Raw genomic sequence first — 15598 nt, 5'->3', positions numbered from 1 at the left:
AAACTACTCAGTTTTTTTTAATAAAACGGTCCTTGATGCAACAAAAGCAAGAAATTGAATGTTTATTCGCCATTTTTGAAATGATATTGGATGTCAGCAGTTTTGCTAGTAGCATTCAACTGAAAATCTATTGAACCAAAATCTTTCAAATTTGGCGGAAATGATCAGTTGGGCCTCTAGACGCTCACTATGAATAGGCTTGAAAATATTTCCAATTAATTTTGTTATCAAGTGTGTCTATATGTCTAGCTCAGTTTGACATGAAAATATATGCACCCGTTTGCACAAGTCTGTTGAATTTTAATAATGATTAATTTTCACAAGAACCAATCTGAGAAGGGTTTTCTGAGAAGAAGGCTTCTCTGATTGGTTCTCATGGCATTTAATCGGTATTAAAATTTAACAGACAGTGCAAACGTGTGCATATATTAGTCTATGTCAAACTGAGCTTGACACATAGACACACTTGATAACAAATTTCATTGGAAATATTTTCAAGCCTGTTCATAGTGAGCGTCTAGAGGCCCAACTGATCATTTCTGCCAAATTTGAAAGATTTTGGTTCAATAGATTTTCAGTTAAAGGCTACTAGCAAATCTGCTGACATCCAATATCATTTCAAAAATGGCGAATAAACATTCAATTTCTTGCTTAAAAACGTTGTCAATAAAATGGTATCATCAGAAAAATACCATATTCTGAACCTTTCAACATTTCACGTGGAAAACCATAATTGAGAGTCTATTTCTTTCCCAGATTGTTAGTCGCCAGTCTATCAGTTGGATTTGTACTGTAGGCCTACAGTGAGGTTATAGTAGTTCTTCAAAGTATTGCAAACTCATCAAGTGATTATTCAACTCGGTTTAATTGAAATAGTAACGATACTACAGCCTAGAACATAGAACTCAATTTCGTTATAATTCAAGTTAAGCTGGTACTTTAACTTTTAACTTTCAGCATACACTCTTATTCATACTATTGCTTAACTATAGCCTATTCTCTATTGATTTCAAATTATCATTGGTTTATTATTATTTGTTCTTATTAAGGATTGATGAAAATGAATAGGAGAATGAATCAACTCGACTTTCAAAGATATCAACTTAGAATAGAATAGAATAAGTTTTATTGTAACCGCTTCTGAGGTGTTCAGAAGCATTACCTCAGTCACAATATACAGAAAATGTCACAAATACAATACAATAATTGGAAAGATACTATGTTTCCAAATAAATATAAATCACAGGCTATCATAGTATGGTGAAATCTTCAAGAAAATCCTCAAATTGTTTTATTAGGTCATGACTAATGACCATTAGTTCCATGGTGCAAACAACATCTTACCGCCTTCCACACTTAACAAAAACCCCATATAACCATATATTGGGCCATATGAATAAAGTTGAGCATTTGCTTATACTTCTAAAATATTGAGCATAAGCTTCCTTTTCTATGAATAAACGTAAGCAAAACCTTTTCCTCACGCTCATCAAAAAAATAGTTTGAGCATTTGCTCAAAAGTAAAAGCTTATGCTCAAAATTGTATGAATAAACTAGAGCATTTGCTCATCTTTTGAAGCAAATGCTTCAAAAAAGGTGAGTCTAGTCTGGAGCAGCTTTTCACCTTTTGCTAATAGTAAAATAGTTCAACTAATTCGTGTGAGTAAGAGGAAACTATACCAGATACGATCACAATCAATAGTTGAGAACTATAAAACTCTTTTTAGATTCAATCATGATATAATATATCACTATTACAAAAGAATAAATACAAAAGATACCTTCCGATATAAATATAGCCATCACAGAATAAGAAATAGGCATTTAAGAAGATTAGAGTGTAGACGATTATAAGAGGGCTATTGAGATTATAAGATTATGCTGAAAATAGAGATGACATTTTTCACGCTATTATTTCAAAATTCAGAACTCAACTAACCTAAAACTCAATTCATAGTGTCATGAACCAGAAGGTTTGACAAACCCCCAAACATCAGTTCCTTCTTTAAGAAAAGAAATATTTTTTTCCAACTTTAAAAACTAAAAGCTGATCAGTTTTGGCTGACAGAGTAAAAACGCTGAGGAGAGGTAGAAGTGGGGCTAGCATTCTAGTCTCCCCTCCAGCCAACTAGTGGAAAAAGCTTTCCACTTTTCTTCTGAATCATTTCACACACTTTTCCATCGCCTACCTCCGGAGACAGACCGAGCCGACCCGTGGATGGACATCCCCTGGTTTTCGATTCAGACCATGGCAACTTAGGATGGACGTCAACTGTATAACGGTATCGTTCCAATCTCAATTTATTTTTCCATATTGTTTTTAATTTTTAGAAATTCCAAATTAATTATGCCTTGAATCATGTTTTTAAAACTTTCATATAACTTGTTTAAATAAAAAAAACACAATAATCAAATAGTCCAACACAAGTCTTTGGCAACAAGTTTATTTTAATTTTTAAAATTGATTAAATGCTCAAAATTCCATAACCTTCCTTAATTGTTTTGTATTAAAATAGATGTAGGATAACTAATATTATAAAACCAAAATATGTTAAAATTCACATTTAAATCTCACAGAAATTTCTTCTTTTAAATAAAATAAATCCGACTCCTAAAAAAAATGTTTTTCTTTCAAATTCCAAAAAACACCTAGTTGAAAATATCGAAAAAACCAACTGCTTTTGCTCTACCATCAAATGCTACGCAACAAAAATTTTACAGTGCTACAATTTTACAGTTCCTCGTCTGGAAACTGGTGGATCGCCCCCTTTTTTCAAAGGTTTTTAATGTGGTAATTGAAATGATTGATTTCTCTATGTTTGCTCAATTAGTTGTATCATTCGAGGAGTAAGTCGAGATATCTGAACTGATTGCTAGTACACATGAGTCATTGATTGTTTCGATTCCTTCCTTAAAGATTTTTGAACATGTTTGATTAAATAATTACTTTACAAACAGGCCACCGATCATTTATTACAAATGATGGATACCACTGTTCAATCAATTTGATGTTACAATAGATAGAGAGCAGAGCCGACGACCAAACACGAACACGGTGTCTATACTTGCATATTTAGTGCTTATGTGATAGCTCATTCTAGCTTTTCACTATAAAAAGAAAGTAAGGCCACAAAGGCGAATTAGCTGATGAAAAATCTTTAAAATACGTGAGCATTTGCTCCAGAGTTCAGGAGCATAAGGTAAAAAGGACAATAGTAAAGCTTATTCTTATAAAAATGAGAAAATGCTTATGCTTCTACCTAATGCTCATGAGCAAAACCTTATGCTCCATGCTCATGCTCATGAGCATATGCTCTGTTTTTATTCATATGGCCCAATATCTTATAAAGTATGGCTTCATAAGGACAACATTACCATCAGGTGTTGAGGTAGTCGTGCCCGTCTTGAAGGTGGGCGCAATTTTTGTACTTGTTGTTCCTGAGTTCCACATTGCAATGTCAGGAGGCGTTGTTGTTGTTGTTGTTGTGGATGATGTTGAGTTGTTGTCACTGGGTTGTGGTAGGGGGCCTCCTCCTCCTCTTTCATCTCCTCTCTCTCCTCCTCCTCCGCCGTAGCCGATCCAGTCGGACGACGACTTCTTCATCCTCTGCTGTCTCTGTTCACGTTCTCTCTCTCGTTCCCTCTCACGTTCCCGTTCCCTATCGTGGTCTCTTTCTCGATCGCTCGACGGTTCGCTCTTAATCCGTAAATCTGCAACAAAGTAAAGCTCAAATGAAAACCACATCTAGTTTTATTCAATGACTTACAAAACATACTTTAGTGAGCTTCACTTTGTTTATTCAATAACATAACAGAACAAAGTCAGAACCTGGTAAACATTAGTTTGCTATCCTTGTTATGCCATTAAAAATCCAGATAGCTGTATCCATTCAAACTCCTCGCCGTTGTGTAATTGTTTGTAGACTATGTAGAAATATGATGAACTACCATAATACTAGTAGTTCTGTGAACAGTAGACCTCGCGCTCAGTAAGTTACATTGACCCGTTATGTTTTCTCAAAAATTAAATAATTCATCAATTTAAAATGTCTAGAAAAAATCCTAAATATACATAGAGCTTTCTGTCCTATCGTACCGTGACGTGTCGTCCCGGAATGTGGGTGTGAGCGCTGTTATTATCATGTCTAGCTGCCGTCGATACGCCAATCCAATCAACCCATCAGAGAACATTCTGTATTGTTGTTTTGGCGAAAAATCGGTGTGTTGAAATTAACAAAATAAACTAATATAATGCTGATTTCCTACAAACTTCATTTCTCACTTTTCATGATTTTAGAAACCAACTTCTTTTCAATAATATTTGTTGCAATTTTAATCATCAGATTGAAAAAGAAAAATGTTTTCTATCAATAACTCCAAACTAGAATCATGGCCTCAGCTTATGGAAAAACAAAGTTAGTAGACAACTATCTACTAACGTTGATGGAAGGATACATTTTCAAGATGTTCGATGTTTTTGAACGGGTAGTATTATCATAGTCCACTAGACAGCTGATTTATGATGAATAATTTCAAAGTCTGATTTTTACGGCAATATTAGCGTTCAAAGAAGACTCTTTTTCCTTTTGTATTATCCTTAAAATGCAAAATTAAAAAAAAAAACCGTATTTATACGTCGACGCGAAATTCAAAAAGGAACATACCTGTCAAATTTCATGAAAATCCATTGCTGCGTTTCGCTATAAATGCGGAACGTAAATAAAAACAAAAATATAAACATATAGAAAAATGCAAAATCGTCGACTTGAATCTTAGACCTCACTTCGCTCGGTCAATTAATCTTAAAATGTATATTTAAATCATGAAAATATAATCATGAAAATGCTCCGCAATTTTCCTGGACATTTCCAAAGCCTATGACTCCATAGAACATGAGTTGCTTTTAGAGAAGCTAGGAAAAATAGGGATAAGAGGAGTGACAAAGGAATGGTTTGCAAGTTACTTACGAAATAGTCATCAGCAAGTAAGGGTAGATGATAAAATGAGCTATTCAGGCTTAGTGAAGTATGGCATACCCCAAGGGTCAGTTTTGTCCGCTTTACTCTTCCTAATCTATGTGAACGGCTTATGTAATGGAAATCTTTTGGGGGAAATCGTATCCTTTGCAGACGACACTGCAATTTTCTATAATGGCCAAGATGAATTGACAATGCATGGTAAAATGAGAGAGGATATGAAATTCATTCACTGGTGGTTTTGTAGAAATAGATTATTGCTAAACGCAGATAAGTCAAATCTAGTTCATTTCAAGCTCAAAAACAACAAATCAAATAATACCTTACCAATTCTAAAATACCATAGGTTTAATTGTGAGGATAACTTGCTCAATTGCCATTGTGAAATAATAAAGGAAACAGATTGTGTCAAGTACCTTGGTTTGCTAATAGATAGTAGGCTTTCATGGTATGAGCATATCCACAAATTGAAATTAGAAATGTTAATTTCGATAAGAAATTTTTACTTTTTGAAGGGTATGTGTCCAAAATATTTTCTAGTCCATTTATATCACACTTTAGTAGAATCGAGAATCAATTATGGACTAATTTGTTATGGAAGTGCATACATCACAAATTTAAAGCCAATTATTGTAGCACAAAAGCATTTTATAAGATTAATCTGTGGCAGGCCAAGGACCGAGCACTCACTACCCCTTTTCAGGTCCCTTAATATACTAACGATCAGACATTCTTTCTTGTTTAAAGCAGTTCTAGATACATTCATAAATAAAAATCAATTGATAACACAGCCTCATATCCCATATCACAATGTTCGATACAGAAACAGAGTTCAATTACCAAGACCTAGGCTTGAACATAACAGACGATTTTTCAAGTATGTAGGTTGTAAGATTTTCAACGCCTTGCAACCTGACTTACAAGAGTGTCAATATAGCCGAGCGGTTAAGGCCAGATTGAAAAAAATCATTGCTGAAATTGATGACATTCAATTATTTCTATAAGAGTATTCCATAATCTAAGGTCGATATTTACATGTTTGTAAATCATCAATTATTATTATCATATGCTTAAAAATGTGAATTCCATATGTAATTTTGTGTAATTATTGTGTCATAGCACCTTTAATCTACATGGCTTTTTCTGTTAACTGAATAATACTAATGATCACTCAGAATGTGCTGCCCGCACAAAATCCTGTTTAATTGCTTTATGATTTTATATTTTTTATGTTCAATTCTTTTTCTCTAGTAATTTTTTTCAAAATTTTACAGTTTTTAAATTTATGTGTAATATCCAAGTATGACTATATTTTCATTTGATTTTTTACTTATTTCATTTCATTTTTTTCTATTGTGAATAAAAGTATGAAGAAGGGCCCCACACAGGATTACCTTGGGGGTTTTATTTAGACTTTGATATACAATGTATTGTGCATGCGAAGGTATTTGCTAAACCAGTTAAGAGTGTTTTTTTCTGAAATATTATGTACATGTATGTTGATTGGTCGAATAAATATTATTATTACTATTATAAATTTTCTTGTTGAATATGATGTATTTTAATTATCATCAACAACAAGGATAATCCAACAAGAATATTTGTGTTATATCCAGATTAAAATTCATTTATTAATGTGTTCAACAAAATAAAATTCAACATACGTTCTAACGTTAAAATAACCAAAAGTAAGAGTATAATATCATAATGAATCATAATAAACTACAGACGTAAGTTTTTACAATAATATGGAGCACAGATAGGTGATGGAATATGCAAAATTGAGGTATAACTGTAATGTTTTCACATGTAAGGGTGAATTTTGGACCTTTAGTTGTCAGTTTTGGACTACTATATAATATACCAGGATGATTTGAATTTCATAGCCATCTACTATAGAAGGCGGTGAAAAAAGAAAATTGAAAACGATGCCGACCTATCATTTCCACTGACTACAGCTTGAATCTCATTATAGTTATATTCAGACATCAAAAGACGAACAACATTACAGGTTGTATCACAGACCATTAAGAATAAGAATGAATTTTATTCCTTTAGTGCCAACAAACAATGCTATCGGAAACGTCAAATTATACATAATAATAAAATAACAGAATAATAGAATAAAAGTTTCATTCCATTCAGGAATATATGTCAATAAAACAATAATATCAAGAGTAAAATAATCCAACGTACATAATGCATAATTTAAATATAAACACATGAAAATATAAAAGAGTACAGAGTACTATCACGTATGGTTTCCAAAAAATGATTCTCTACTGGCAGCTGGAGGAAATCAGAAAGCGAGTATAGTGGGAACTGTAAGAGAAGGTTTTCAAGTTTTTGTCGGAATACTGTTAAAGGCAAGTTTCTGGCGGAGTCTGGCAGAATATTAAAAAGTTTCAAGGATACATGATTAGGACTAGTTAATACTTTTTTCAGTCTTGTGTAAGGTGCATCTACTTTTGTCTTATTTCGTGTATTATGGCTGTGGATGTCAACTCTGCATCTATATGATCCTATATCCTTCTTTACTTGAAGTAGCAGTTTGAAAGCTACCATACTGTAAACTGTCATAGCTTTTTCTTTTATAAATAATGGCTTGCAATGCTCCAAATACGCTGCACCTGATATAATTCTTATAGCCTTTTTCTGTAGTAAGAACACTCTTTGCACATCTGGGGCACAACCGCACAAGACCAATCCGTACATAAAAACACTCTGAAAAAAGCGAAATAGCACATTCTTAAATAGTGTGCGGGTACACAATCCCTGAGCCTTCGAAGAAAGTATATAACCCTACTAGGTTTGGAGCAGACACTTTCTATATGAGGTATCCATGCGAGTTTATAATCTAGTGTAATGCCAAGAAGCTTAGCACTTTTTGCACTCTGATCTGTCTCAAACCAAGCACTAGCTTCTGGGTCTTGGTTGTATTCAAAAATAGACGGTTTGCCCTAAACCAGGCTTCTGCCTCGCCCTGACATCTGGACATATTTTGTTCAATAGCACTGAGATCCACATCAGCAGTAACTAATGATGAATCATCAGCATAGCATACCACCTTGGATCGAATGCTAAACCCAATATCGTTCATCATAACCAGAAAAAGAAGAGGCCCAAGAATGGACCCCTGAGGAACGCCATGTGGTACAGCAATTGGCTTGGAAAACTCTGAGTTTACACATACTGTCTGGATACGACCCTGTAAATAAGATTCTAATAGTTTAAGAGCATTGTTTTGGATACCAAGAAATTCTAATTTACTTAATAAAATGTTGTGATCCACCACATCAAATCCTTTAGTCAAATCGAAAAGAACCAATCCTGTGTGCTTCTTATCATTAAAACCATTCTCAATGTCAGCCACAATGGTACTAACAGCATCAATAGTTGACCTACCTTTCCTAAATCCGTACTGAGTTTCACTGAACAAACTATTTGATTCAAAGAATTCATATAGTTGTGAGGCAATAATGTATTCAAATATCTTACTAAAGATGGGTGGTACCGATATTGGCCTAAATTTTTCTGGTGAGTCTTTGTCCCTCCTCTTGTATATGGGCACTGTTCTAGAATGCTTAAGTGATGATGGAAAAACTGATTCTCTGATACAGGCATTAAAACAGGATGTTAATGGCTGTAAAATAAATTCAATGACTTGTTTTATGAAGGAGCTGGAAAGGGAATAAATATCTTTGCTAGTGGAGGACTTCATTCTAGAAACTATGTAAGAGACTTGATCACATGATACTTCTTTTAATACAAATACAGCCTGCGTTTTTGGGGAAGATACCAGAAGCTCCTCAGCAGAAACAGCTGATGGCTCAATCACTTTATGAATTTCTGCTACAGCACTGATAAAGTATTGGTTGAATTCTTCAGAGGATACAGTTGTAACAGTAGACTGAGGAGGCTTGGAATTTTTTCGAATAATTTTCCAAGCCGCTGAGCATTTATTGTTAGCCGATTCAATAAACTTGACATTATGGTTCAGTTGAGCCATTTTCAATTCACATCTGTATAGCTTCTTAATATTATTATACGTCAACCTAGCTGAGTATGTACCTTCTTTTTTTAATCTATCATAGGCAATAAGAACATAATTTTTCAAGACATTCAAAGCAGGTGAATGGATATACTTTTTCTTTGCTTTATTATTATGGCTAGGTGTGCGTTTGACAACAGGAAAAGAATCTAAAAATAGTCCATTGAATCTATTGAAAAATGAATTAAAATTACATTCAGCACTATCATGAACGGTAACTCTGCTCCAATCAACCAAATTAAGCCTATAGCAAAACCAGTCTAAAGCACTTCGAGTGATAGGCCTGAAGCTTTGTACTTGCAAACTTTGTCCATTACTGGGATGCTTAGCTTACTCACTAAAAGATTAGATTTTACATAAAAGCAAAGTGCATCATGATCACCCAATGCAACTGGGTCAACCTTCACAGAGAATGATTCCGGTTTTAAATCTGTTGCAATATTATCTAGGGCTGATTCAAGTCTAGTAGCTACAAAATTAGTGAAATATAGGTCAAGGGACTTCGAAAGATTGATTAAGTCTGACCTTCGGGAGTCCATAGTTAGAATATTTACATTGAAGTCTTCACCAATTATAAAATTGTACTTGTGCTTGTATTCATTCAAAGACAAAATAAGTCTCTCCAATGCATCAAAAAACAATTCTAGATTGCCATTTGGTGATCTATAGATTACTATAATTAAGAGCTTTAATCTGTTAACAATAATACCTGCGAATTCATGATAAATTTCATGACAATGAGAAGACAAATCAAGAGCTTGTACCTGATTGGCATATGTATTTGCAATAAATATGGCAACACCTCCATTTTTAAAATTTGATCTACAGAAGGCAGTTGCGAATGAAAACCCTTGTATTTGAACTAGATTTAAAAAATCTTCTCTAAACCAGTGCTCAGAGAAACAAAGCACATCAAAAGCTTTTTCCCGATTTATCATCTCGATTTCATCTATTTTGTTATTCAAAGATTGCACATTACAATACATTACAGAGAAAACATCATCTCCAAGAATATTTACATTGTTTTGTTTAAATAAGTGAAAGGAGTTATTTCTAAAAAAAGAAGTATTTTCAAAAGACTGATGTAAGGATCGAAAGGAAGAGTTAATTTCTTGACTGATGACTGCAGGGATCGTGACATCAGGAGCTGGGCTGCAGGGCGCAGGAGAACTGGAAGGAATAGGTGAAATAGGAAAAGATTCAATGTATTGAATGAGAGGGGATACAGTCTTTTCACGGCTCACAATTACTTGCTTCTCCGTAGAAACCTCATCACTACTCCCATCACTTACAGACACATTGTCAATACCATTCGTAACAGAACGCTTAATCCACATTGTCAAGTTTTTCGACACTTGTCTTTTACCTTGTCGATTAAGATGGAGTCCGTGTCTTGTGCGATGAGATCGCTGAAGGAAGATGTTGAGATCATAATAGCGAATTTGCAGATCCCCTTTATAGCTGCTCACCATTCGAGATAAGCAGGCATTAGAGTACATTATGCTTTCATTGAGATCAGGATCATCATACCGATAGGGCACACTACATACGATAATGTTCGTTTTTAATTTAAGTTGAAGAAGTGCACTGATTCCTCTGATGAAGGGATAACTGATACGGTTCATCTCTATGAAGGTCATTAGTGCCTCCAAAAATAACAACAAAATCATCCTCAGTGAAATCCCTGATAAACTCAAGTCCATCGTGAACAATGTGTTTAAGTTTTGCTCCCGGCTTAGAATATACGAAAATGTCAGTCATCTTGTAATCTTGTCAGTCATCCTTCTTTTCTTAATAGAATTATTTAACATACTGCTTTTCGAGTAACAAGTCTTAGGCACTGTTTTTGGGTCTATGAACTTGCGCTTCAACGATTACTTTATTAGATACGAACCTATCCGAAGAGGACACATTATCAGAGAGTACTGAAAACCGATTATTCACTGGAATAGCACTTTGATTCGTCTCAATAACTTTAGTTCTAGATCTAATAGAGAATTTAGGCGTAAAGAAATTGTCCTTCCTGTAATGTATTTCACTCAAAAAATCAGTGTTGTTGGCATCAGCTTGAATAATTCTTATAATTTCATCTTTATTATTTAATATTTAATTCCTCCTTTAAACTTTTATTAGTTGAATGAAGTTCTTTTAAGCAAGCCTTTAAAAGTAGTAATTCCTCATCGGCTTTCTTTTCATTAAATAAAAAGTCTTCGAGAGCTTCCCTTCTTCTGTTTTTTTTCGAGTTCCAGCAGTTTAACCAGTTCATTATTTTCTTTCGAAATAGCGTCCCTATCATACAAAAGTTCATTGTTGTCGGAGATAGTCGAGTCCAATTTATTTAAAACTAGAGCAATGTCAGGAATTAAATCAACAACAGCATCGTTAGTGAATTTATCTGCAATAATAGACAGAGTTCCTCTTATATTCACGGCTAAATCTATAACCAACTCATTACAAAGTTCACTGTTTATATTATTGATTTCTGACTCCGCAACTCTGATCAAACACTCACGCATACGACGAGTTGTCATAGGCCTATTCATTTTTAAGTTCGAAACCTAGCGCCCAAAACAGGTAAAATCAAACGTCACTGATAACGCAACAGAGCTGACAGATGACAATAGATAGGTCAGTAGGTCAAGCACTCAGTCAGTCGCTATCGGCATAGTGCAGAAAAACATCCGATTGTACTACAGCTGACCAGATTACCGCTCAGACATGAAATGCCGCAAGCCGGTTACAACTTTGATAACTTGGTATTGAAAGTGAGGTTATACCCTTTGAAAGACTATTTATAAGTCACAGAGTGGGGATTATAATTATCATTTTGCTTGAAAAGCCAGCAGTCACACAATATAACATCACTACTCACTTTGATAACCGTATACGTGATAAATTATTACAATACTTTATAAACTAATCAGCAGACAAACCATTAACAACCATCACAGGCAGATCAGCGCTGCCAACCCAATTGAAACTGCTTGCTTAACATTAACTAAATATAACCCTGGAGAAATTAAACTCATGGAGATTTCTCATGACATTTGAATGTTAGTTCAAACCAGTCATCTACCTACGAAGGGCTACAATCTCACCGTTCGATCACATACATTTCTCAAGAGCTAGTTCAAGAAGTTCCACAGAGACTAACAGGTAGCGGTCCCAATTTTTAAATTCTGCCATTACTCGTAAAGTGGGATTTAGGCTGAACTCACACTTACGCGACACAGGTCGAGAAGAGGCTCGACTCTAGTCGAGAGCATGTGTTTTCAAATGGTGACGTCGCGAAGACTAGAATCGACTGGTCTGAGTGTCACCATTTGGAAACACAAATGCTCTCGACTAGAGTCGAGTCTCTTCTCGACCTGAGTCGCTCAAGTGTGAGTTTAGCCTTACAGTAGTCAAGTTCATTTGAATTCAAGTTTTCATAATCTCAAAAGTATATAATTATAAACTAAAAAATCTCAGAGATTTCTGCTAACTTTTCATACTTTTGTATTTAGTTGTTTTTATATGTTGTACGATTCATTGATCATTGACTGACAACTGTTTTTATGTCATTTTCCCATTTGTAGGTTGAATTGTTGTTGGTGTACCTTTGTAGGTTGAATTTGTTGTATCTTCAAGATTCAAGTTGAATCAACATTTACAATTAAATTTTATAATCATCAAATGTTTAACATTTACAATTGAATGTTATAAACATTAAAGGTTCAACATTTACAAAACTTGAAGAAGGGTCTACTATGGTGAATTTAAGTTTCTGTACTTGAAAATTTGACTTCAAGTTTGCAAAATACATTCATTTTTTATTAAACTTGAATTCAAGTGAACTTGACTAATGTAAACCCCCTAAACATGGTGAATACATTTTTATTCCAGTATGCTCATTCTATGACATAACCTAATTGTGGATGAGGCCAAAATGTAAGATGTTTACAAAACACAATATAGGCCATCACCCAAAAGTTTCCAAATACTGTCTCACAAATAGTCCATGAATTTCAATGTTCATAGAATAAAAATAACCCTGGACACAGATAATATCAACATTTCATAAAACAAAAATAGCCGTGGACAAAGATATTATGAAGATGTAGTGTTTACCTTCAGGACAAGCAGACTGAGGCTGCCACATGTGATGTTGGTCCTGAGTGTTGGCGGGCGGTTCATCCACAGCAACAGTTCTGTCATAGGCGGCATTAGCAGCTGAAGTCACAACAGCAGTAATGGCGGCGGCGGCACTCTCCCCTCCACCACCACCTCCACCCCCGTCCATGTAGCGGGGCGGGGCTGCAGCGGGCGACGACGACGAGTTGTAATCGCCGCCCCCACCGCCCGGGGGCGGAGAGCTGTAGTCGGACGGAGTGCTAGTTGGCGGCTGCGTCTAAACACAAATCACAATTCAATTGATAAATAAATTAGATTTATACATAGAATTATTCCAACAACAGAAATCTTGTTGATGTGAAACTCCTCTTTGTACATAATCTCGAAAGATTAGAAGTTAAAAGGGGTGTCATTCAAATGTGCGATAACTTTATGCGTGAGTGATCATACGTTTCATTAACTGTGTTCATTATCTAGAATTATTCGAACATTTCAAATAATATTGTAACATATTGCTATTAAAAAGCCAAAACCTAACCTTCCTAACCTCACCTTTTACCATTAAAACCTTCAAGAAAATTAGAAATCTCACAGATTCAAGGCACTCCCGTTAAAATAGGAATAAGTTTGCAAGTGTAAGGGTTCTAACTATCCTACATTTATACACAACAAGTTGGACAAATGAATAATGGATCGAGATCTCTATTACCACTGTCTAGTGAAGGATTATGGTAGAGTATAATAAAAATGGGTAGAATCACTTCAACTACCACCAAATATGATGACCAGAATATAAAATAAAAATATTGTCTTTTTTTCAAGTTTTTTTCAAGTTTATTATGATTTTATTGAGGGCACAATGGTATTATATGAAATTAAATTCCATTAGAGAGACTAAAAAAATTATCATTTATAAAATATATATATTTTTTTTTGTAAAGAATTTTTAGTTTGGAAAGCTTAAATTTATTTTCTGATCATTCCATTGTAAAGGCTCCGTTTTATTTATAGTTTACCTAATCTAGGTTTAAAACTACAAAAAAGACATTTATGTGAGCCCCTCGAATTATCAAATTATTAATTTTTAGGTAAGCTGAATAATACAGAAAAACGCAATATATTTTTGCACTCTCTAGTGAAGCACTATAAAAACATCAGTGGGTTCTCTCTAAGCACAACTAATTATGATGAACAATTAGTGTTAATTAAGTATTATGTAAAATTATCAACCTGACTTGTCTTATAGGCTACTTCATAACTGGAGTCCATAGGACGTAAAAAACACACAATATAATCAGTTCGCTTCCGACTATCAGAGAGGAAGGTTGTGATAGCTCTGGCTCGGTAAACAATATCTTATCGCTAGTGCCGTTCAATTCTACTGAAAGCTTCAAAATGAGCAAACTCTGTATGGAATGTAGTTTAGAATTTAATGATCCTAAAAATTCAATCGACTGTTCTAAGTGCGGAAATAGTTTCCACTCTGAGTGCTGTCACATTGGAAATATGGAAAATCTACGAAAGATGGGAGGAAGGAGATCTACGTGGAGGTGTGAAAGCTGTAAGGACGTTTCTCACGCACAGGTATTGCCTAATGTTAGTGGTGACAAAGCATTAGCTATAGCCATATCGGATTTAAGTGAAAAAATTGACATTAAATTCGAAAACATTGAATCCTCAATCGCGAATTTGAAGACAGAAATTACCGCTTACCGTGCTGAACTGAATACCGTTAAAAGTGAGTGTGAAAAGGCTAAAAAAGACTGTGAACTCATCCTAACTGAAAATTCAATCTTGAAGAAACAACTTGGACAGATACAACAATACACTAGATTATCTAACATCGAGATCTCTGGAGTGCCGAAAACTAAAGAAGAGAATGTTTATTATATTGTTAAAAAACTTTCAGAAATTTTAAAAGTGCGTTTCGACCCTTCCGACGTTTCTATAGCTCATAGACTTCCGAAATCAAAAGACGCTTCCCATCCATCAATAGTGGTTAAATTCATTTCAAGAAAAGTTCGTGCTGAATGGTTGGACTCTGCTCGTAAACTCAAAGTAATCCAGGCTAACTTACTTCATGAATCATTTAAGGATGGAAGAGTCTACATAAATGAACACCTCACCGTCGATAATAAAATTCTGCTTGGGATAGCCAGGAGTTATGTAAAACAAAAGAAACTGGCGTTTGCATGGGTTCGAGACGGAAAAATATTCATCAGAAAAACTTGCGACGGCCCTATTAGAAAAATACTGGATACAGCAGACCTGGACAAGGATTGGTGAAGTGGACTCATTGATTAAACAGTAAGCTGAGGAGAACTCTTATATAAAATACATATTATCTATATATTTTTTTTTCTATATCCTATGGAACACTTCTACAAAAAGGACTACAAGAACAAACTCATTTTTATTTTTTTTATTCCTCTCAAGCGAGGATCAAAGTTGAACTCTC

The 15598-nt window shown here is 34.6% G+C and overlaps 1 protein-coding gene across 3 annotated transcripts in view; it reads right to left on the bottom strand.

The window, feature by feature from the left end:
• The window catches only part of LOC111047404 (zinc finger protein chinmo), a 51045-nt gene that overhangs the window by 19520 nt on the left and 15927 nt on the right, over positions 1-15598 (bottom strand). For all 3 annotated transcript variants that reach the window (XM_039425026.1, XM_039425027.1, XM_039425025.1), the window contains exons 5-6: positions 13138-13417; positions 3376-3711 (exon numbers count right to left, since the gene is read on the bottom strand). In XM_039425026.1, coding sequence (XP_039280960.1) covers positions 3376-3711; positions 13138-13417 — 616 coding nt within the window. The remainder of the gene's footprint in view (positions 1-3375; positions 3712-13137; positions 13418-15598) is intronic.

This window comes from Nilaparvata lugens, chromosome 3 (genome assembly GCF_014356525.2).
Source record: "Nilaparvata lugens isolate BPH chromosome 3, ASM1435652v1, whole genome shotgun sequence".
Classification (NCBI taxonomy): domain Eukaryota; kingdom Metazoa; phylum Arthropoda; class Insecta; order Hemiptera; family Delphacidae; genus Nilaparvata; species Nilaparvata lugens.
The sequence above is the reverse complement of the archived record's forward strand: the minus strand, read 5'-3'. Positions and strand labels throughout refer to the sequence as shown.